The following is a 20,984-nucleotide window of genomic DNA, read 5'->3' as shown; positions in this document are numbered from 1 at the left end:
ACAGCATCTGCACAGCCACCAGGGCACACACCTCCTTTGGCAGCCCTTGAGGGACTGTGTATCTCTGGGGCAGGGCTTTCTTTCCCCTGGTGGGTCAGGCCTAGCTGAGCATGGTGGCACTCACCAATGATTTCACATCTTTTGTGAGCATAAATGAGGGCCATGGTGGAGCACAGGGACACGTCTGGGTGATGCCTGATGCTTTCCAGGTCACTGATGGCATCCTGGATGTGCTCTGCAAAGACAGTCCACATAGTTATACTCTCAAGCTCCAGGATTAGAGGACATGAGACTCTGTAGCTGACCCAATGGTTCAGCACTACCTGCCTTTGCCCAGAGTCAGAGGACTAACTGGTCTGAAAGGTCCCCAGTGACCCAAGCTCCCTGAAGACTGGGGCTCTGGGAAAGAGTTGCTGGTAACATGGTCCAGGATGTTGGAGGTTGGAAATCTTGGACTTGAAAGGTGTACCTGTGAGTACTTGTGGGGATATGTGTGAGGCTGCAATTATTAGCTGCGTCAGTTCTGAAGAAGGACTTCAGGCAGGGCTTTCCCAGCTAGTGCTCAAGAGCCACTGATTACATTTATCCCTCCATGTCCTCAGATATTGGCCATGGGCCATTCGGCCAGTCCTCAGCCCAGGACTACCTTCTGAATGTCAGCGCATCTGCACCTGCATGGGTCCCACTCCTCTCCCTGTACCTGTACCATACCCACCTGTCCTCACACCTACCTCTTCCTCCTCCTTTGCCTGCATTACCAGTTCTCAGCTTCCAGGCCTGAAATTACTTCAAGAATCATGCAGCTATCTCTCCAATCACTCATTTTACAGAGAGGGAACCCGAGGTGCAGAGCAGGGATAGTAAGCACTCTGAGGTCTCAAAAGTCAACTAGATATGGATTATGTAGGCTTCTGTGGATTCCCGTGGCAATCCAGCCGCTGAGTATGAAACTGTTTTTATGGGACCATAACTAGGATACAAGGAGGCATCCAGGTGGAGCCAGAGTGTTAGGGCCGGGCTAGTGCCTGGCGTCACAAGACCAACACTGCCAAGTCCTTACCTTCTTTGAGGACTCCATAGGCTTTAAAGAACTTCAACACAGGGTCATTGCTGAATTTTTCCAGGCCCACAGCTGCAGTCTGCTGCACATGGTGGAAGTACTTTTCCTGGCTATAGTAAATGATCCCAGCCTGTATGAAGGAAGACATAGCTGCATTAGCCCAGTCCCTTCTCTGTCTCTGTTCTGTCCCAGATGGGATGAGACCTGCTCCCTTCCCTATCCCCTGCTCCTCCTCAGTTCTGCAAAGGGAAGAGAAAGAGGAAACATTCAGGCCTCATCCTGTCCTCTAACAGCCCTGGGAGCAGCTCCATGTAGTTTTCCCAGGAAAAAGTTTGGAGATGTTTGTTTGGGAGATTACCAACAGATTCTGGTTCAACTGTGATGGGGAATTCAACCCAGGCTTTGTCTTAGGAAGGGAATAAGGGGGAAAAATGAGGACACATAATAAGAAAAATTATACCAATTGTAGTTACAAGTTATTGTGGGCTTCATATCCACTATCCTGTACATGGCCCTCTCAGTATCTTTCACAGCTAAGGAAGCTTAAGCCCATGGAAACTATAGCTTGACAAAGGGGCTGAGATTTTAAAGTTAAGTTTCACTTCCCCTAAGGTTTGTGGGTGCTAGGTTGGGAACAGATGTGGTTGGACTGTAAACAGCCTCATGGGCCATACGAAAGAGCCCAGACACCATCCTAAGGGTAACAGAAAGCAGAATGGTTTTAAGGCGAGGGATGTTTTCAGATGTACATTTTTGCAACAACCACTCTGGCTGCTTCTGCGTGTGGGGAGTGTGTGCTGTGGTGGCAGCAGGGACTACTGCTGCTGAAGAGAGCCAGAGTAGAGAAACCAGATGGCAAGGAGGCTGTTGCAGGCGCTCAGGGGGAGAGATGGTGCCAGTTCTGGGCTAGAAGATAAAAAGATAAAAAGAAAACTCAGGAGACATTGAGGAGCTGGCATTTCTTGAAGACAGGATTAGAAGATGAGTATAAGGAAGAGGTATGAGTTAAGGCTAGGAGATTAAATAGTGATGCCATCAACTGGGGTGGGAGGCGCAGGCGAGAGTGAGCTGGGTGGAAGAAGGGATGATGACAAGAAAGGATAATGATAGTGATGAGATGCGCTGGTTTGGGGTAGCTCAAGAACCGGGGATGCTAATTTGGGGTTCAGGGAGCACAGAAGCCACCGGAGAAGATGTGCTTGTCAGGAAGAATGGGGCAAGAAAGGGCAGGACCGCCTGATATAACTGAGGACGGCGAAGGGTGGCAAGAGAGTAGCAAGGCACGAGGTCGCTGTGTCAGAGGCGGGGAGTCACGAGGGAGCTGTCGGACAGCGCCCAGGCCACGCACCATAAGGGAGGAGTCATTGCTGTTCATGTCGGGCCGCTAGCGGCTCCGAGTCCGGGTCTGGTGGGGCGGTGCGGAGCGGGATTCCCGAGGCAGGGTCGTGGGCACTCTATCACGGCGGGCGGTTGAAGGCGTTACAGTCCTTGGAAACGGAGCTGCTAGCCGGTTGCTAGGAGCGTCAGTGTCTGGAGTGGGAGGAACACAGCGCTTCACGTCACAAGGCGCAGGAATCGAGCGCCGAGAGAGCCAGTCCGTGCTAGTGGCGCCGGGTCGGCCTGGGTAGGCGCAGCGAGAGTGGACCTGGATGCCGAGCGGAGCCGCTGCCATGGGCCTGGGCGTCAGCGCTGAGCAGCCCGCGGGCGGCGCCGAGGGCTTCCACTTGCACGGGGTGAGTCGCCGCCGCGGCGCCGGTGACCTTGGCAGGGCGCCCGCAACCCCGCGCCCGGGCCTGCGGTCGCCGGCTGGCTGGCGACTGCGGCGGGTCCCGGCCCGAGTGTTTTCGCCTGGGTGGCGGGCGGTGCCCCCTGCCCGGTGGGAGCCGCCTGGGAGAGGCGGCCTCGCGGGACTCCCGGACCCTGGCCACTCTGCGGCCGCGGTCGGGCCCAGCGCCCGCACCAAGTGCCAGCAGTGCCGGAAGCGGAGCGTTTTCCCGGTCCGGCCGTCGGGAATGGCGCTCCTTCCGGGTGAAGAATGCACCACTGCCAGTCAGGACGCACTCTTGCACTAAGCACATATTTACGCTCGCCTGCCGCGTCCGCGCTCCGTGCTGGGCCTGAGAAGAGAGTCAGCCATGCAGAGGACAGTCCCGGGGGCCGGGGTAACCTAGTGGACGCAGCTGCAGGGGAGCCCGTCGGCGCGCATCCCGCCAGTCGTAGGGTCGTAAGGGCTTCCGAGTGTAGAGGACCGGTGCAAACCAGCCACGGGATAGTGGGGAAGGGGAGGGCCAGGAGAGTGCTGCAGAATCCTCGAGGAGAGCGTTTGCAGCTGGGGAGGGTCCCAGCCTTTAGATGCCTCTACAAGGAGGTCTGGGCGAGCAGGCTTCCGGAAAGTGGAGACGGAGTGGGGTTCCTAGAATGGAGTGGGCTGTGAAGGTGAGGAGAGGGGCCGCAGCCGCTGTGAAGGTGAGGAGAGGGGCCGCAGCCGGATGGAGATTTGTGCCTGCGGAGAGGGAAGGGCTATAATGTAGGTGAGAGGGGCTGGGGGTCTCTCACCCCGGAGCGCTGCGGGGAAGAGGCGTCCCTGCACCCCCCTTTCCCTAGTGAAAGGCAGCTGGATGCAGAGATGAGTGGAGACAGGCAAGTTTGTCGGTTCGTGTGTTTTGAAAGTAAGGTCTGTTGCCAGCTAGCCACATGAGAGGGCTAAAGGAAGAGCTTCTTAACGTGAAAACCGGGCTGGCTTGGAGAACCCAGAGTTGACAGGATTTGTGCTTGGTAATGGGCTTTCTTACAGTGAGGCTCCAAACAGCAAGTGTTGACAGTGGAATGCATCCAGCCAGAAGCGTCTTCCAACAGGTTTGATTAAAGGCAAAGGAACTCAGGATATTGGCAAGAGGAGGGGTAGGGCGATGATGGGAGCTTCGAAGATGGGAGGGACCTGCCTGATGGAGAGGGACAAATCGGAGAGGGACCAGGGATCAGAGGTTGTCAGTCACAAAAACATAGTTTTGAGCTCCTACTCTGGCAGGCAGAATTCTAAGGCTCTAGAGATAAAGCAGTGAACAGAACAAACATGGTCCCTGTTCTCCTGGAACTGACATTTGGAATGCTGGTAGGGAAAGAAGGGAAATGAAAAAAATACATGGTAGGTGGTAATTACTAGTGATAAAAATAAAGCAGGTTAAGGGGATACAGAATGGTGAGTGGGTGCTATTATTGATAGAGTGGTCAGGAACGGCCTCTTCTCAAGTCACATTAGAACAGATGCTTCTGAAGGAAGTAAAGAGTGGACAATACAGATATTTAGGGGAATAGTAGTATTCCAGGCAGAAGGACCAGCTTGTGCAGAGTCCCCGAGGTATGTTGTGCTTGTGTGTTTGAGGAAATGCCAGGTGATGCTGGTGTGCTTGGGTGGTGTGACCAGTGTGAGGAGGAGACCAGAGCAGACCATGTAGGACCTTGCCTGTTGTCCTGAAGATTTAAGATTGTATTCTGAGATGTAGAACCATCAGGAGGTTTTAAGTGGAGGAGTGACATGACCTACTTACATTTAACAACATTGAAGAACAGCTGTGCTGCATTGTAGAAATATTGGCACCTCGCTGTGTGCCTAACACTTTGGAGAAGTCGCTGCCCTCAGTGAGCTTATAGTAGTGGCAGATTCACCAGGAAACAGCTGTTAGGAGAGGGCAGTGGTTGGGGGAGGGCTCTGGGTTGGATTTCCTGGGGTCAAATTACTGAATTACTGAGTACTTGGTCTCATCTGTCATTTGAGGTTATTAAAAAAGTTAAATGATACATAAAGCAGGTGAGGTGGTGCTCCTGGGAGCAGCTTGCCTACTGGGCCAGGCCAAGTAGGGCCAGATCTGATTTCTGGGCCGCACTCACTCCTTTTGGAAGCCATGGCAGCTTCTGGAGGTGATGAGGGGCCCAGTTGGTGATGCTGCCAGAAGGGAGTCCTAATTTCAGGAGCAAACTGGCCTTAATCTCAGCGATTTGTTCTCAGCCTAGTCTTCATGAGCTGTCCTTCAGGTTGGGGAATCCAAAACTGGAGGGGCTGGTGTGTAGCAGGAGCCATAGGGCCTTTCCCATGAGGAGGCAGCAAGAGCCTAAGTCCTGTGCCCTCTGGGCTGGGTCTGGCTGGTGTCTACACCAACAGGTCATCAAATGCCCATAGCCAAAGGCCTGAGGGTGTGGGTCCATCTTCGGGTCTAGGGCCTTGGGACAAAGCCTGCATTGTTTAAGCCAGGCTCTGTAAATGGGGCTTTTGGGATGGATTTCTGCTGCAGCCTGCAAGGCCTGGTGGTTGTGCTTTTGGAGACAGCAGTGAGCTGGGGAGTTCAGGGAGGGGCAGGGAGCACCCTGGGACTGGGAATGCTTCCTGGAGGAGGTGTCCTGCACAGGCATGGAGGCTACACTATGAGGCTGGTAGGGTAGCTGAGCCAGTGGGAGGCTCCTCAGTCCAGAGCCAGGGTGTGGGGATTGGCACTGCCCACTCACTGGGCTCCCTGGCTCAGGCCCAGTTCTACCCCTGGGGTCTGCTCCTCTGCCAGTGGCTTTCATTACCTGCTGAACTGAGCCTGGGTCTCCCAACCCAGAGGCTGGGGACCCCTGGGATCTGGCTGCAAGCTGCCTTTCCCACTCCTCTTTCTGGGCACAGCCCTGGGTATACCCCTCCTGAGGCCTGCCCACTTCCACTGCACATCAGGACCCTCCCTTGTCCAGTCTAAACCTTTCTGGTAAACCCTTTTGGCTTTCCAGCCAACCCTAGCCCAGCCCTCTAGAGCAACATACCCACAGGCCTGGGCCAGCCTGTCTCCATATTGCCTCCTGGGAGCTCCTAACGATGTCCTGGGCTATGAGCCATTTCTGAAAGCATCTGTGGATCATAATCAGGAAGGAGCCATTTTCCTAAGAGGAAAATTTTTGCTCAGGAAGGTAGCAAGAGACCATGGAGTGAATCTTCAGAATGCCCAGAACAGTTCACGCCAGGCATGTGTTCTGGCTGGCACACGGGAGTGCTGATGGTTCCTGAAATGGGGGAGAGGGCTACTTGGAGAGTCCCAGGGTTGGCGCAGTGACTGTGGTCTTTGCTGTGGGACAGGTGCAGGAGAACTCCCCAGCCCAGCAGGCGGGCCTGGAGCCCTATTTTGACTTCATCATCACCATTGGGCACTCGAGGCTGGTGAGGTTCCCCAACCCTGCCTCTGCTTTGCTTGCTTGTGTGTGTTTGTGTGTCTCCATCTGTCCCACAGGCCCCAGTCTACCCTTCCCTCCCTTTTTTTCTAAAAGGAGTCCCAGCCCTGTCTCCCCTTCTGCCAGGGTTGTACTTAGAGCCTGACTGGGGCCCTGCCCAGTGCTCAGCTTCTGAGCTCTTGGGGTGGACAGAGGACAGATGGCCTCTTGGAGGTGGCCACAGGCCCAAGGGGCCTGCCTCCTGGGCGTGAGGGATATGAGGGCCCTGGCCAAGGGGCAGCTCAGAGTGGGGCAGCACTGGAATGCTGTGGATCCCAGAGGCTTTTTGCTTGCTTTTTCTGGCAGGCTGAGGAAGATTTGGCAGTGCTTGGGGGAGGTGGGGGTGTCAGTGGCTACAGGCTTAACCCTGGTCTGTGAACCTGGCCCATCCACTACCTTGGCCCATCCCCACAGTGACCCTGCTGGGGGCTGCTGCCCACTAAGGCCCTTGCCCCATCTCAGGCCCAGACTTGTCTGAGGGTCCTAGCCTGGGCATGGGGTGGCCTTGGAGTCAGCCCCACTGCCCCCACAGAACAAGGAGAATGACACACTGAAGGCACTACTGAAAGCCAATGTGGAGAAGCCCGTGAAGCTGGAGGTGTTCAATATGAAGACCATGAGGGTGCGCGAGGTGGAGGTGGTGCCCAGCAACATGTGGGGCGGCCAGGGCCTACTGGGTGCCAGCGTGCGCTTCTGCAGCTTCCGCAGGGCCAGTGAGCAGGTCTGGCATGTGCTGGTGAGTGTGGGGTATGGTAGGGCAGGGTGTGTCGGAAGGATGAGTTTACTGGGGCAGGTCTGGATGTGGGCGGGGTGTGAGGGTGGGACATGCAGGAGTGGGGCGGGAGCCTTGGAGCAGTGGTCAGGGAAGACAGAGGGCAGGATGTGGTCTCATTCCAGTGTCCCAGAGAGGGCAGCTCATTACTACCTGAACAATGTACCTTGCTTCCAGTTAGCCATGACTCTGAGCACTTTCTTACCTTCTATACCTAGGTTACTTAATTTGAAAGGCAGAAATACCATCTACTGGCATGGTGGTTGGACTGCTGGAATGCTGCTGCTTTTATTATTTTGTGTCCCTCTGTGTGTGTGTGTGCGGCCATGTGTTGCATGACAACGTTTCAGTCAACCACGGACTGCATATACAATATTGATTCCATAAGATTATAATATCATATTTTTACTGTACTTGTTCTATGCCTGAATGTTTAGCCACACAGATACTTGTGTTACAGCTGTCTACAGTACTCACTACAATAACATGCTGTGCAGGTTTGTAGCCTAGGAGCAATAGGCCACACCATATACTCTAGGTGTGTAATAGGCTATGTGTAGGTTAAGTTCACTGTATTATGTTTGCACAGCAATGAAATCAACAATGCATTTCTCAGAATGTATCTCTGTCAATAAGCAACGTGACTGTAAATATACTGTTTTTTTCTGGTATATTGTTACATGATTAATCGATATCTTAACGAACCTCAGTGACCAAGCTGTCGTAGATGTTAGTCTGTCCACAGACACACGTGCACCCCCAACACCTGTGCTCATTGATGGTATCTAAGTTCTTGACTGCTCAGTCCTGTAGCCTGGTGGAAGGGGATGCTCTGAACTAGAAGTTGGCTGGTTTGTTTTCTAGCCACTTATTTTTCTCACTGACTTCTTAGGAGAGCCTGGCCAAGTTTCTCAACCTTTGCAGCCTTCTTTAATCTGCCCATGAGGGAAAGGGGACTGATGATGCAAATTCCTTTGCATTTCCCAGGGAGATTGGGAGTGGTGAAACTTTCCAAGGGAGAAAGGAATCCTTATTTGTACCCAGTTTTGCTCATTGTCCTCACCTCCAACCCCTAGGGGTCTTTAGGCACATGCTTGCAGCAGAAGCAGCAATGTAGTGGGGTACCTCCTGTAGCCAAGGTGTGCTTTTCTTCTTTTCATATATTTCTTTATTTTTCTCAGTAACCCTATCGTTAGGTACTGTGTATCTTGCTTTTAATTGTGGGGAAACTGAGGCTAGGAGAGGTTCAATAATGTGTTTTCAGTCATATAGCTGGGCAGCTGGAGCCAGAAGTTGAGCCCAGGGTCAGCTTCCAGAGCCTGGTGCTGAGCCTTATCATGGTACTGCCCTCTGCTGGACAGGCTGTAGACCTGGGGGAGGTACGGGAATGGAGGGGTGAAATGAGGGAGTATGGGCTTGAAGCCCTGCTTAGGGACAGAGGACAAGTGTCCCACTCATTACCTGAAAAGGCAGTTCCCCCTGCCCTTTCCCATCCCCCAACCACAACTCTAGTAGCATGGCCAGTGGCTTGCGGTTCTTTCCCCAGGATGTGGAACCATCTTCACCTGCTGCCCTTGCTGGCCTGCGCCCCTACACAGACTATGTGGTTGGTTCGGACCAGATCCTCCAGGAGGTGAGGAACCCGTGGCTTGCCCCTCCCTAGACCCTCTGGATGTGGTGTGAAGAGAAGGGCGCTGTCCATGAGAAGTGTCTGGTTTTGTTGAGGCTTCAGCCCTGGAAGCAGGCCTCAGGTGCTATGCGTTTCTCACAGTCAGAGGACTTCTTTACGCTCATCGAGTCTCATGAGGGGAAGCCCTTGAAGCTGATGGTGTATAACTCCGAGTCAGACTCCTGCCGGGAGGTGACTGTAACTCCCAATGCAGCCTGGGGTGGAGAGGGCAGGTACTTCATGGGGTTGGAGGGCTGCAGGGCCAGGTGGGTGGGGCCTGACCATTGGGCATGGACCTCAGAGTTCTATGGTAGAGATGGAGGAGGGTTGGGCCCTTGTCCCAGGGATCCTGAGGCTGACCAGTGTTTCAGAAGTACCCTTTTCAGTCCCCTTATTGCTGGTAGTAGGTGGGGATAGCAAAGGTAGGGAGGGCCATGGGACAAGCCACTGAATTGAATGTTTCTGGCCTTTGGCAGTCTGGGATGTGGCATTGGCTACGGGTATCTACACCGGATCCCAACTCAGCCCCCCAGCTACCACAAGAAGCCACCTGGCACCCCACCACCTTGTGTTCCACCACCTGATGCCCCACTGCATGATGCCCTACCACCTGGACCCACCCTCGAGGACTCTCCTTCCCTGGAGACAGGTTCCAGGCAGAGTGACTACATGGAGGTATGTGGGGAGAATCTATCAACTGGGAAGAGAGAAGACTCTAGAGGCTACCCTTGGGGAGCCATCAGCAACCCTCCCGTGGCCTGTGGGGCCTTTGTGATCTGAGAGGCCCATCTACTTCTGGGACCCAGTGGGAGCAGGCAAACCATGCCTGGAGCAGTGAAACTCACTTTTGGCTTTCCTGCCCCTTGGGTCTAGAAGTGAGGGTGGAGGTGAAGCACAAGTTGTCATCTTCATTTCATGAGCGGGAAACTGAGGCTCAGAGATGGGTGCTTGCTGTGCCTGTGAGTTGTGGCAAAACTGGACAAAGAGCTGGGCCTCCAGAGCCACAGTTGGGATGGCTGTCTGGCCAAGTCTGCAGGGAAGTGCTGGCCCTGCCTTTACAGCTGATGAGTGGGTCCTCTGAGAGCACCTTGGGGCACTGGGCTGGTGCCTGGGGTCTGGGCCAGGGAGTATTCAAGGATGTTCTCCAGGTATGCCTGAATTCAAGGAAGGCCCTGTCTTCTTGTGAGTCATTGATGGGGCAAAGGGAATGTGTCGGGGCCAGGTAGGCACCTGGGATTCCTCATCTGAGTGGAAAGAGTGCGCCCTCTCAGTGCCAACACTGCAGGGGAGGCCAGGCCAGGCCCCTCAGGCCTGACTGCCTATCACCAATATAAGAAGGGGTGGCTTATTAAGGCCATTTCCTTCCTTCAGGCAGAGCAGTGCTCCTGGGACAAGATTGGACTGCAAAATTCTTCACCTTGAGGCACTGTCCTGATTGTCCCCTACCCATTTCTTCTTCTTCCCTAGGCCCTGCTGCAGGCACCTGGCTCCTCCATGGAGGATCCCCTTCCTGGGCCTGGGAGTCCCAGCCAGAGTGCTCCAGACCCTGATGGACTTCCCCATTTCATGGAGACTCCTCTTCAGCCCCCACCTCCAGTGCAGCGAGTCATGGACCCAGGTAGTGGGCAGACCCTGGAGAGGAGTGGGCCCCAGGCCTGGGGCTGGACTTTGGCAGGAATGTCAAAACTTTCCCCAGGCCCTGCCAACCGAGCCTCATATCTCATGTACACCAAGATATTAATAGTTGCATACCATCCAATCTAGTGTACAGACGGGGAGTCTGTAGTCCAGAGAAGAGAGGTGGCCTTCTTCAGGTCACACAGCAAATTGGAGACAGAACAGAGTCTAGGCCCACTGCCACTGTGCTATTCCCATGATGACCAACTCCAGGTCCCTTTCTTTCCTCAGAAACAGGCAGTGTGGGAACCTCTTTGAGGTTGGGTGAGGGGTATCACCAGGGTCTGAGGAGATTACAGTCTCACAGGCTGGGCCAGATGTCCTAGGCAAGTTGAGCCCAGGGTGTTGCTTTCCAGCAGTCAGGGTTTGATGCTGGCAAAGAACTGCACCACCCTCCCCTAGGCTTCCTGGACGTGTCAGGAATTTCCCTCTTGGACAGCAGCAATGCCAGTGTGTGGCCCAGTCTGCCCTCTTCCACAGAACTGACCTCCACAGCTGTCTCAACCTCAGGGCCAGAGGACATCTGCTCCAGCAGCAGTTCTCGTGAACGGGGTGGTGAGTGGCCATCACCTTCTGAAGTCCTCTGGGAAGGACCCCCGGTTGTTGGGAAGGCTGCCCTCAATTCTTCAGCTGGGCAGAAGCAGGCCATTGGGTTGACACAGTCACACCAAGGCATTTGTATACTTCATCTCCAATCCCCCATCAAACCTGGAGTGGCAGTGGGGGGTGGTCAGTGGGGTTACTGGCCCTAACACCATGGCCCTAGGTTCTTGCAGGCCTCCTCAGCCTGATCTTCTGTGTTGCAGGTGAGGCTACATGGTCTGGGTCAGAGTTTGAGGTCCCCTTCCTGGACAGCCCAGGTGCCCAAGCCCAGGCGGACCACCTGCCTCAGCTGACTCTTCCTGACAGTCTCACCTCTGCAGCCTCACCAGAAGATGGGCTGTCCGCCGAGCTGCTTGAAGCTCAGGCTGAAGAGGAACCAGCAAGCGCAGAGGGCCTAGATGTTGGGACGGAGGCTGAGGGGCTAGCCAGCCAGGCCCAGATCTCTACCGCAGAATAACACCCTGGGCTGTGACAAGGCCCCTGGTGACATTTCATGAGGCCCAGATGTGGGCAGGCAGCCCAGGCTGCACTGTGCGGTCAGCTCCAAGCTGATCCTAGCCCTGTGCCTGATCCCAGCCCTATGTGTTCAGCTTTCTAGGCTGTAGCTCCAAGTGATGTGCAGGGACTTCTGCTGGCAGGGGGCTTCTGTGTCCACTCAGACTCTACTTCTAGTGTCCAAGAGGTAACCTCCCAGCATGTATCCTGCCTGATAGTCCTGGCTTTGGGGATTTCAAACAAGTCTTTCTGGGGTAGTAGAGGGCTGGGAGCAGCACCCTAAATTGTTTTATAGGAGCTGAGGTAGGAGAGCAAGGATTCTTTGCTGCTTGGGTAGGGCATAAGGCCTCAGTGGGTAGTGAGAGGGGGCCATGGGCCTTGTGGGAGGACATCTTTTGGCCGTGTACCCTCAGGTCCAGTGCTTGGTCCTGCTCTGGTCACTGGGGCTGCCCAGGAGGCAGCAGGGTCTGGTCATAATCCAATGTGAAGATGAGGTGAGGAAGGAAGGGGTTGCTGTCCAGTGTTGGCCTTGTTGCTTTGATTCTTCCTGCACAGCTCAGCCCACCCCATCTGTACTGGAAGGGACCCTGAAGCCCTGGGACCACCCCCTTTCAAGTCCCAATCACTGAGCCCTGTCATGTGTCCTTGTCCCTAGGCTACACTGCCACACTTGGCTGAGGCTGGCCACCATGCTAGTCACAGGAGGGAGAGAGAGGCAGTGTACTTGCCCCCCTCTCCTGGAGGGAGGTGGGTTGGAAATTCTAGGCCCTTCAGCAGAGACCCATTTGTGCCCAGACCACCGTATTTCTTCTTCCTCAGGGCCTACATACCACAGACCTGAATCCCCAGTGGCAACTCCTGTTAGCTCCCAAACTTAAACAGTGATCTTTTCTAAATAGACAAGGCATCTACCCAGCCTCAATAGTGAATAAAAGTCACAAATTTAAGTTCAATACCCTAAGCAATTTCTCAAAGCCAGTCAACTCACTAGGTCTGTTCACACACAGTTTCCAACCCCAAGGGGGAATTAAAGGAATAGATTAAGAGTAGGTAAAGACCCTTCTCTTCTTTCCTGTTGTAGGGGAGGAAGCTGTTCTCCCCACCCCAGGTGCCTTTGCAGGTTAAGGCTAGGTTAGGCCCTGCACTCCATCCGGGGACGGCCCCTCATCACCTGAAGTCCTCTGCTGTGTTGACTGGACCCTCACTTCCCACACTGCTAATTATTATGGAAGCTGCCTCTGGTCTTGTCTTCTAGCCTGTGCCTAGTTGAAAATCTCACCTTTACAGGATCATGTGTAATGCTGGTGTACATTCAGGGAACTCACAAGCTCTGTCAGCTGTGCAGGACAAGGAATGCCTGCTCTGGGGGGCACAGACCAACTATATGGAGGGAGGGCCCCAAATCAGCAAACCCTAAGTTTGAAGCAAACCCTTCATTTAAAGCAAACCCTTGTCAAGCCTACCAGAGCAGCTGATACGTGTGCAGAACAGTGAGGCATTGTGTCCTGGATCGTCTGGGAGCCCAATGTCAAGTCTGCAGGAATGCAGGAAGTAGAACAGAATCGCCACAGGACTGTTCTGGGGCCAGCTTCCCTTAACTCTGTCGCCTGGCAGTCTGACCCAAAGTTGCCCTCACCCAAATGTTCTGGCTCTTCCCTCCCTCACTTTTACTTTCCCTTCCCCCACAAGTTGGAGGATAAAATGGGTATCAATGCTAATATTTCCAGGGAGAACGTGAAACCAGAGGTTTCTTTCTCTGTAATCTGCCATGAAAGAAAATGACAAATGAAAAGAAAAGAAAATAAATGTGTACTACACTTTGAAATATTTTAACTAAAGCCTTTATTCTATACAACTGTGAAATACAGATTTTTACCCTTTTGGCATTGCAGGACTGTCAAATTTTCTGGAAACTGTGTTACGGTTTGACTGGAGGGGAAAGAAATACAATCATGCTGGGGTTCAGATGTATGACAGGAGGGGAATGCAGCCACCCAAGGCTTAGCACACAGGGCACAATGACCCAGCAAAACCCATTTCTTTGCTCAAAGGCCCCTCGTGCAAACACAACTGAGGGCTGGTAAATAAGTTTGGTGGTTTTTTTTGTTTTGTTTTTGCCATTAATTCACAACTATTGCTAAAAAATGTGCACCAAAAGCGCACTGTTGTATCCAACAGATAGAAAGGACTTTAAAAAAAAAAAAGCTGGTTGCTCTCTGAGGAAGGGAGAAAGACCATTTCAGCTTATTGGAAATGTGGCCACGTCTTTGCTCACTTCTTCAAAGTGCAGGTGGCAATGGCCTGTCCAGTTTCCAAAGGAAGCTGACTAGCAGTGAGTCTCTGCAGTTGTGCGATCAGAATATCTTAAATAGTAAGGTATGGACTTAGGCCCATCAGCTGCCCCCAGCCGAACCTGTGAAGATGTAGAAAAGAAAAAACCTTCCCTGCCTCCCTCCCTAGTCCCTGCTATGCTGGAGGCAGGCCACACACAAGCTAGGGAGGCAACTGGACTGGAATCAACTGCCCTCTGAAGGCACTTGTGCTTCTGGCTTCATACAGGAGGCTTGTCTTACAGTTTCATGGGGTGGACCATTGATTCACTCTGAATACAAATGACCTTGGGGAGAATCCAAAGTATTTTCTGCCAAAAGTTGAAGTGTTTGTCCCCAATAAGTTACATTCTATACAAGATCCAAATGATTCTATGAAAGTGTTAGATTGTTAGAACAGTGAAAAGAAGATCTAGATACAGGTACAACAAAAACCTGCATATAAAACTTTGGAAAAACAAATATGTATACTTCCAGGATATGAATATCAAATTAACTCACTATGATCTCCCTTTACTGTGACACCATAAATTTTAGGTAACATTTGAATGAAACTGAAATTTCATCATGGTCTTAAGTTTTAATGGTGTCATGCTGCTCATCCAGAGCAAGAACCCGTGGTCTCAGCTCGCTTTGTGTAAATAAAACTGCACACAGTGGAGGAAGGAGTGAAACGGCTGCACCTCCCTGGGGTTGCCACAAAGCCAGGACATCATGGGAGGGTGCAGCATCACTAGGCACAGGCTGCGCAAACTCTGGCCCAGCAGTCCAAGTGCTATGATCCAGCACCTGGAATTGCAACAGATCTTCCTACAAGAACACATCTGAGATGCAATATTAAAAATAAGCCCAACATTAATCTTTTATTATGAAATGGGCTGGTTCTCAAATTGTGCAACAGCAAATTCCCATTAAAAATAACTGTCTTAAATGGTGAAAACAATTTGTTTTTTTTATATGACAAACTTGGAAAAAGCCTTCATATCTATTGCATGAATGGAATGTACTCTTTTAGAAAAGCTACAGAGTGTGTGGGTTTGAAGTTGAAACAGACAGTTGTGGCCCGATCGAGGTGTCTCTAACAAGTGCTAACAGACAGATAAGGTCCTTTGAAACAAGGAGGAAGCAAAGTCTGCACTGGCCTGCTGTCAGTCTTCTGTACATCTCGAAAGACATAGTCTGCTTGGGGCTCTTCTGCTCTTGCATTCTGCTTCCCTGGGGACAGCTTAATCTACACATAGAGACTGGTTTCTATATTACATCTCGATTAGTCACTTCAATTGAAAGATAATCTCGGTCCATACCAAATCGGCCATTAGAAGTCTTGCTCCGGTTGGGGCTCAGTGAGCTTCCTAGGACTACTCTTGGGGCCATAGAGGAAGGTCGTAAATGAATACCCAGGAGCATTAGCCCACCCTTCACGTGGACTTCTGACGGTAATGGAGGGTTAGGTCTCCACCGCTCTTCCATATGAAGTGTTTCACTGTCCGAAGGTCCATATTTGGATCCAAAACCTGAATAGCCAAAATTAAGTTTAAAAATTTCAAAGTCTCTAATATCTAAAACCTTTATCATTAACTCAGGGACTCTCATCAGGTGATCCAGCTTGCTCACTCCTCCCCTATGCCTGGTATCCAATTCTTGCTGTCACGGCTTCCATGCATGTGGGAATGAAATTGAGCTTAGTGAGATGTACATCTTTTATGATTATGCCAGAAACACCAGGCCATCTTTCGGCCATTTGTCTAAGGATACGTTTTGAGTGCATCTTGATTTAAAAAACCGTTCTGCCATTTCTCCGCATACCTTCACTCTAAATCATAAACTAACATGGCACATGCTGCTTTGCAAATCAAGAAGACCATGTGTCTTTTCCTTGTCAGAAAAAAAAGCTACCAGCACATCCACATTTGTCTATGTATCCCTTCTCTGAAAATCTCCCCAGCAGTAAAGAGGAGCTTTAGGGTGGGCTTTAGGTGGGAGAGGCCCAGGGCTCCTTAGAGCCCCTCTAAAAGTAGAAGCCCCCTGCCCAAAGGCATGTAACTCTTGATGAGCACCAGCACTGGAAAAAATGGGGCTGTAGTCCTCAAGTCCACTTACCTGGTCCTGGCACAAAAGTTCAATTTTCTCCTCTGCCAACAAAGCAATATCCTCTTCTTTTTCCTGTTCTCCTGGTTTTTCATTATTAGAAGAGCTAGTGGTTTGAGACTCATTATCCAAGTTGATAATTTTTTCATAAACATGTTCCATAACTTTTCGGACTTGGAGCATGTCACTAGCGGAGAGTCTGTCTCTGTAAAGAAGCAGTGGCATATTGTGACATCAGGGAAATCACTAGATATTATTTATTCCACATTATTTTTCTTTGATGCAAACATTTTATAAAGATGAAAAACCAATAAATGTTTTTGGTCATTACCTTAATTCATTTTTAGAGCTGCCGAAAGATTTTCTACAGTGTCCTTCTAAGACACAGTTTATGTACAACTAAATGAGATTAATACATGTTCTTAAAACTTACATATACAGGCCAGGCGTGGTGGCTCATGCCTATAATCCCAGCACTTTGGGAGGCCAAGGCAGGTGAATCACTTCAGATCAGGAGTTCAAGACCAGCCTGGCTAACCAACATGGTGAAACCCTGTCTCTACTAAAATACAAAAAATTAGCTGGGCATGGTGCACGCCTGTAATTCCAGCTACTCAGGAGGCAGAGGCTGCAGTGAGCCAAGATCATGCCACTGCACTCTAGCCTGGGCAACAGAGTGAGACTCCATCTCAGAAAAACAAACAAACAAAGACACTTACATATATATACATAGTAGCCTTCTGGGTTTTATTCCCTTGAATACTTTCCCAGAGCCTGGGCAAACTAAATAATTCTGGAAAGGCAGGCAGCTCCCAATGCTTACTAGGGTCTGACACTGCTCAGTTTTCCCTGGGCTTTCCTCCCCACTGCCATGCCTTCAACTAGCACCTGTGGGTAGACAATGCCTGAGTCTAGACTTTGAGTCTCAAACTTCTGTTCTAAACCACAAACCCAACAGCTGGTTGGGTATCTTCAGTTGGATGTCCTACAGGCACTTCAAACTCTCTATGTCCCAAACTAGACTCATCAACACCCTACCTCTGTATCTCTGATAACAGTCAATAACTATTACACCAAAAAACTAAGGCTTACGCTCTGAAAACCATTTGAACTGCAGTTGTTAAATCTATCTGAAGTGATGTCTAAGACTCACTTTAAAGTAATTGTGTGTGTGTGTGTGTGTGTATGTGTGGAGGGAGGTGGGTGGGAGGGCAGGTAGAGGTATAGGTGAAGCAAAATGTTTAGCAAGGTATTAATTACTGAAGCTATCTGGACAATGGGGGCTCACTAGTTTCTTTCTATATAAGTTTGGAAATCTCTGTAACAAAGAGGCTTACAAATTTTTTTGATTTTATTTGCTAGAATATACATATTTTTCATAGTTTAGCATCCCATTACTACACTACTAAAGTTCTTGGGTCTCCCTGGACCATATCCCACATTGGCTCAAAAGTTTCTGGTGTTTAGTCACTGCATGCTCTATGGCTTGGCATTCAAATCCAACATCAACAAAACCTTTAATAGCCTTTCCAATTTACTTCCTAATATCTTCCTGCTGTGCCTCCATCCCATGCTGCAGATGCATGGCTCCTCACACTACCTTCCACTATCTTATGCATGCTCCCACTACCTTCCACTATCTTATGCATGCTCCCACTTCTACATCCCTGATCACACTGTGTCTTGGACTTGGAATATCTATCTTTTGAAGTTCTACCAATCATTACATGTCCAACTCAAATTCCATGTCCTTCAAGAAGCCTTTCTGGGAAGCTCCAGCCACAAGCTCATTTCTTTCTCCCACTCTCATTATTCCTTAAGTATCCATAAAAGCAACTATTATATACAGGTTGGGTCCTAAACTGTGAATTAAGGCAACAGACAAAATGCATGTTTTATTTATCATTTTTTTCTTAGAGACAAGGTCTCTCTCTGTTGCCCAAGCTGGAGTGCAGTAGCATGATCTTAGCTCACTGCAGCCTCAAACTTCTGACGATCCTCCTGCCTTAGCTTCCTGGCTAGCTTGGACTACAAGTGTATGCTACCATGCCCAGCTAATTTTTTTACTTAAATCTTTTGTAGTGAGGGGGGGTCTCACTATGTTGCTCAGACTGGTCTCAAACTCCTGGCCTCAATTAATCCTCCCACCTCACCCTCCCAAAGTGCTGGGATTATGGGTGTCAGCCACTGTGCCTGGCCTTATTTATTTTTGAACACCTGTGGTCAGCCAAAGTTGGTACCTAGTAAGTGGTTTAATTGTATAAACTATGAATATTATAAAATCAGCCTTAGATCTGGTATCTGCTTCCTTTGCTATAAAAGGAAGGAAAAGGAATTCTCTCCAGTAGTTAATTAGATCAATAAACCATATATTTACTTACTTTTTTAAGGTTTTTGCTCCTGAAGATGCATGAGGTTGGAGGTAGAAAGGAATTTTGTTGAATTTGGGCATATTTTTCTGAAACAGTAAAAGTTAAAAAGGTATAATAGTTTCTATTAGTTGATAAATGAAAATAATGTTAATAGGAAAACATGACTTGCAAGTAATAATTATCTTACAATTAAAAGTGATTTTCTATGAAATGTATAGTGAGCTATCAAATTACCGAAGTCAGCCTTCGAGAAAATTCATCAGAAAAATATATGTAACATTAGTGGCAATATGAAATTGTAGCATGGCTCTTCTTAGATAACAGTACAAGGTATTAGAGAGAAACAAACTTTATTTTAATTTTTTAAGCCATACAAACCAAAATCTCAATTCTACATTTAAATATTGGGGCTGATACCTAAAGGCCCAAACAAAAACTTAAGTGTCTTGAGAGATACCCACAGCATTCACCTTTGAGCAAAGCCACATATTCTGTGCTGGTGAGGCCCATCATCCAACTGAAAAGGCCAAAGTCCTCCCATTTTCTTTCCCTCTGACATCAGAGTGAGGTCTGAGGTGTTAAGAAAGAATGGAAACTTCAGCCAAGAACCCAGATGTCTACCATGAAGTAAACCACATTCTTAGATGAAAGATAAAATTACGTGGTCATCTTTTCTCAGGGTATTAATCCCCTCCGAGCCTCCACGTCACATCCTGTCTGGATGTCTCCTCTCAGGAATAAGCCACAGGCCTAAAGTCAGCAATGTGTCCCAGGTGAGTTTCACACTCAAAGAAATTAGTGGCTTATGGGGTGCTCGGGCATAGAGAAGACCATGGAATATCCATCAGGTGTCACATTGGCTTTAAGTCTTAGGGGTATATCCGGGACAGAAAATAAAGTTTCTGAAGGTTCTAAAGATTAAATTCCTTTTCATACGGCTTTAGAAAGATATGAAATACATCCACAATACATAAGACAGTCTAGAAACAGACCCATGTGTATACAGAAATTTAGTACATGATAAACACAGCATTCCAGATTAGCAGAAAAAGGACAGATTTTCAATAAATTGTGCTAGCACACTAGCTGTCCATTTGGAAAAAATCAGAATCCTACTTCACACCAAACAGAAGAATAAATTCTAATAGATTAGAGAGCTAGACATAAGTATCATAAAAGAACTAGAAGAGAATATAGGAGAGTATCTGTGTTACTTTGGAGTAGGAAATACCTAAACAAGACATGAAACTGAGAGCCATCAAGGATCAATTTGATTATATAAAAAGTAAAACTTTTCACCTGGCAAAAGACAGCAGGAACGAAGTGAAAATTTAATTGAGAGACACAGATAATAGTTAAAGGGTAAATATTCAATATAAAGAACCACCCCACAAATCAGTAAGAAAAATGACCCAATAGAAAAATAGATAAAGAATACAAACAGGTAATTCACAGAAGAAAAACAAATGGCCAATATGAAAAGATGCTTAACCTATTAATTTGTTTTTAATCCACATAAAAATAATGAGATACCGTTTGCCTATTTTTTAGCAAAGATTAAAAGTATCCAGTGTTGGTGCAGGTGTGGGGAAATGGGCACTCATACACTGTTGGTGAGAATGTAAACTAGTACAGCCTTTGTGAGGGCAATTTGGCAGTATCTATCAAAATTTAAAATGTGCATACCCTTGGATCCAGCAATTCCACTTCTAGGAATTTATCCTAAAAAGTACACAAAGATATATGTACAAGGATGTTCACTGCAGCACTGTTTGTAATAGAAAACATTGGAAACAACCTAAATGTCCATTAATAGGGGACTGATTAAATAAATTATGGTACACTTATACAGTAGAATCTTAACACAGTCATTAAAAAGGAATGATTCGCATGTACAGACATGAAAAGATGTCCAAGATACATTTTTTTAGGTGAAAAAAAGTTGCAGAACAGTATGTATAAGAGATTTTGTGCAAAACAAAATGAACTGTAGACACATCTATGTACACAAATATATGCTTGTATAGAAAGAAAAAAGTACTGAAGGCTATGCATTAATTTATTATGCATGGGAGGAAGGATAGGGAGTGAATGGGCAAGAATGAATGCTTGGGGAAGAGATGAGGGCTTCATTCATTTATTATTTTATTGAATAAGCATATATATAAAAACCAACAAAGCTAGATATATAAATAATTATCAGTACTACTTCTGCAACTTTGGAACTGCAAGGAAGCAGATGGGGATTCCACTTCGGAGTCTAGCTTTTAGTAAGGTTTAAGATTATACTGTCTAAAGCAGTTCTTAATTTCATGAGTTGCAAAAAAATAAAATAGCCAAGTGGGAGTGGAGGATACTTACATCCACAGTGATGTCAATTACCCATTGTGGCACTGTCTCATTAAGAAGCATTGACTCAGTCTCACCCCCAGAATCTCGGCAGAGCAGCCTAAACACAAGCCATCAAGTAGTAAGTAACCCAACAAGCACAGACGTCAAAATCACTGTCAACAAATATTAGAGGAAGGAACCCTCATGGTTTTCATGTAGGCTAACCCCCACTTGACAGCTGAGGAAATAAAGTACAGCCTGGAAGAATGACTCACTCAGCTAAAAAGGACAGCAGGCCCTAAAACTCAGGCCCCCAGATTCCAAGGCCAGGCATACACTATAGCTGCTATAG

At 48.9% G+C, this 20,984-nt stretch overlaps 3 protein-coding genes across 10 annotated transcripts in view; 1 reads left to right on the top strand and 2 right to left on the bottom strand.

Moving 5' to 3' along the window:
- TTC21A (tetratricopeptide repeat domain 21A) overlaps positions 1–2,592 on the bottom strand; it is a 31,413-nt gene extending 28,821 nt beyond the window's left edge. For all 5 annotated transcript variants that reach the window (XR_004058615.1, XM_030934949.1, XM_030934955.1 and 2 more), the window contains exons 1-3: positions 2,409–2,592; positions 1,061–1,190; positions 125–235 (exon numbers count right to left, since the gene is read on the bottom strand). Coding sequence is in view for 4 of the 5 variants with exons in the window: in XM_030934949.1 (XP_030790809.1) it covers positions 125–235; positions 1,061–1,190; positions 2,409–2,435 (268 nt within the window). In the remaining variant the exon portion in view is untranslated. The remainder of the gene's footprint in view (positions 1–124; positions 236–1,060; positions 1,191–2,408) is intronic.
- Positions 2,593–2,603: 11 nt separating this feature from the next.
- GORASP1 (golgi reassembly stacking protein 1) lies at positions 2,604–13,336 on the top strand. Of its 3 annotated transcripts, none has more exons than XM_010371505.2 (9): positions 2,604–2,793; positions 6,165–6,245; positions 6,828–7,031; positions 8,614–8,700; positions 8,839–8,969; positions 9,213–9,411; positions 10,204–10,354; positions 10,816–10,968; positions 11,220–13,336. In XM_010371505.2, the coding sequence occupies exons 1-9, from the start codon at positions 2,710–2,712 to the stop codon at positions 11,471–11,473; spliced, it is 1,344 nt and encodes a 447-aa protein (XP_010369807.2). In that variant the 5' UTR covers positions 2,604–2,709; the 3' UTR covers positions 11,474–13,336. The 3 variants fall into 3 exon arrangements, with proteins under 3 accessions (XP_010369807.2, XP_030790855.1, XP_030790859.1); XM_030934999.1 differs by having other exon boundaries at positions 2,645–2,793; positions 6,758–7,031; XM_030934995.1 differs by lacking the exon at positions 10,816–10,968.
- Positions 13,330–20,984, bottom strand: part of WDR48 (WD repeat domain 48) — a 47,144-nt gene continuing 39,489 nt past the window's right edge. Inside the window, exons 16-19 of one of the 2 annotated variants that reach the window (XM_010371508.2) lie at positions 20,663–20,750; positions 18,311–18,387; positions 15,942–16,134; positions 13,330–15,355 (exon numbers count right to left, since the gene is read on the bottom strand). In XM_010371508.2, the coding sequence (XP_010369810.2) occupies positions 15,260–15,355; positions 15,942–16,134; positions 18,311–18,387; positions 20,663–20,750 (454 nt within the window). In that variant the 3' untranslated portion in view covers positions 13,330–15,259. The remainder of the gene's footprint in view (positions 15,356–15,941; positions 16,135–18,310; positions 18,388–20,662; positions 20,751–20,984) is intronic. The other variant, XM_030934972.1, reaches the window with a different exon arrangement.

This window comes from Rhinopithecus roxellana, chromosome 1 (assembly GCF_007565055.1).
Source record: "Rhinopithecus roxellana isolate Shanxi Qingling chromosome 1, ASM756505v1, whole genome shotgun sequence".
Taxonomy (NCBI): domain Eukaryota; kingdom Metazoa; phylum Chordata; class Mammalia; order Primates; family Cercopithecidae; genus Rhinopithecus; species Rhinopithecus roxellana.
Note: the sequence above shows the minus strand (reverse complement) of the source record. Positions and strands in the feature narration are given on the sequence as shown.

What these genes read in the sequence shown, in the direction of transcription:
- GORASP1 (XM_010371505.2), top strand. Translation starts at nt 2,710, where the DNA reads ATGCCGAGCGGAGCCGCTGCCATGGGCCTGGGCGTCAGCGCTGAGCAG. An exon ending in AGCAGGTCTGGCATGTGCTG is followed by an intron (nt 7,032 to 8,613) that starts GTGAGTGTGGGG and finishes TTCTTTCCCCAG; the next exon opens with GATGTGGAACCATCTTCACC. An exon ending in CGGACCAGATCCTCCAGGAG is followed by an intron (nt 8,701 to 8,838) that starts GTGAGGAACCCG and finishes CGTTTCTCACAG; the next exon opens with TCAGAGGACTTCTTTACGCT.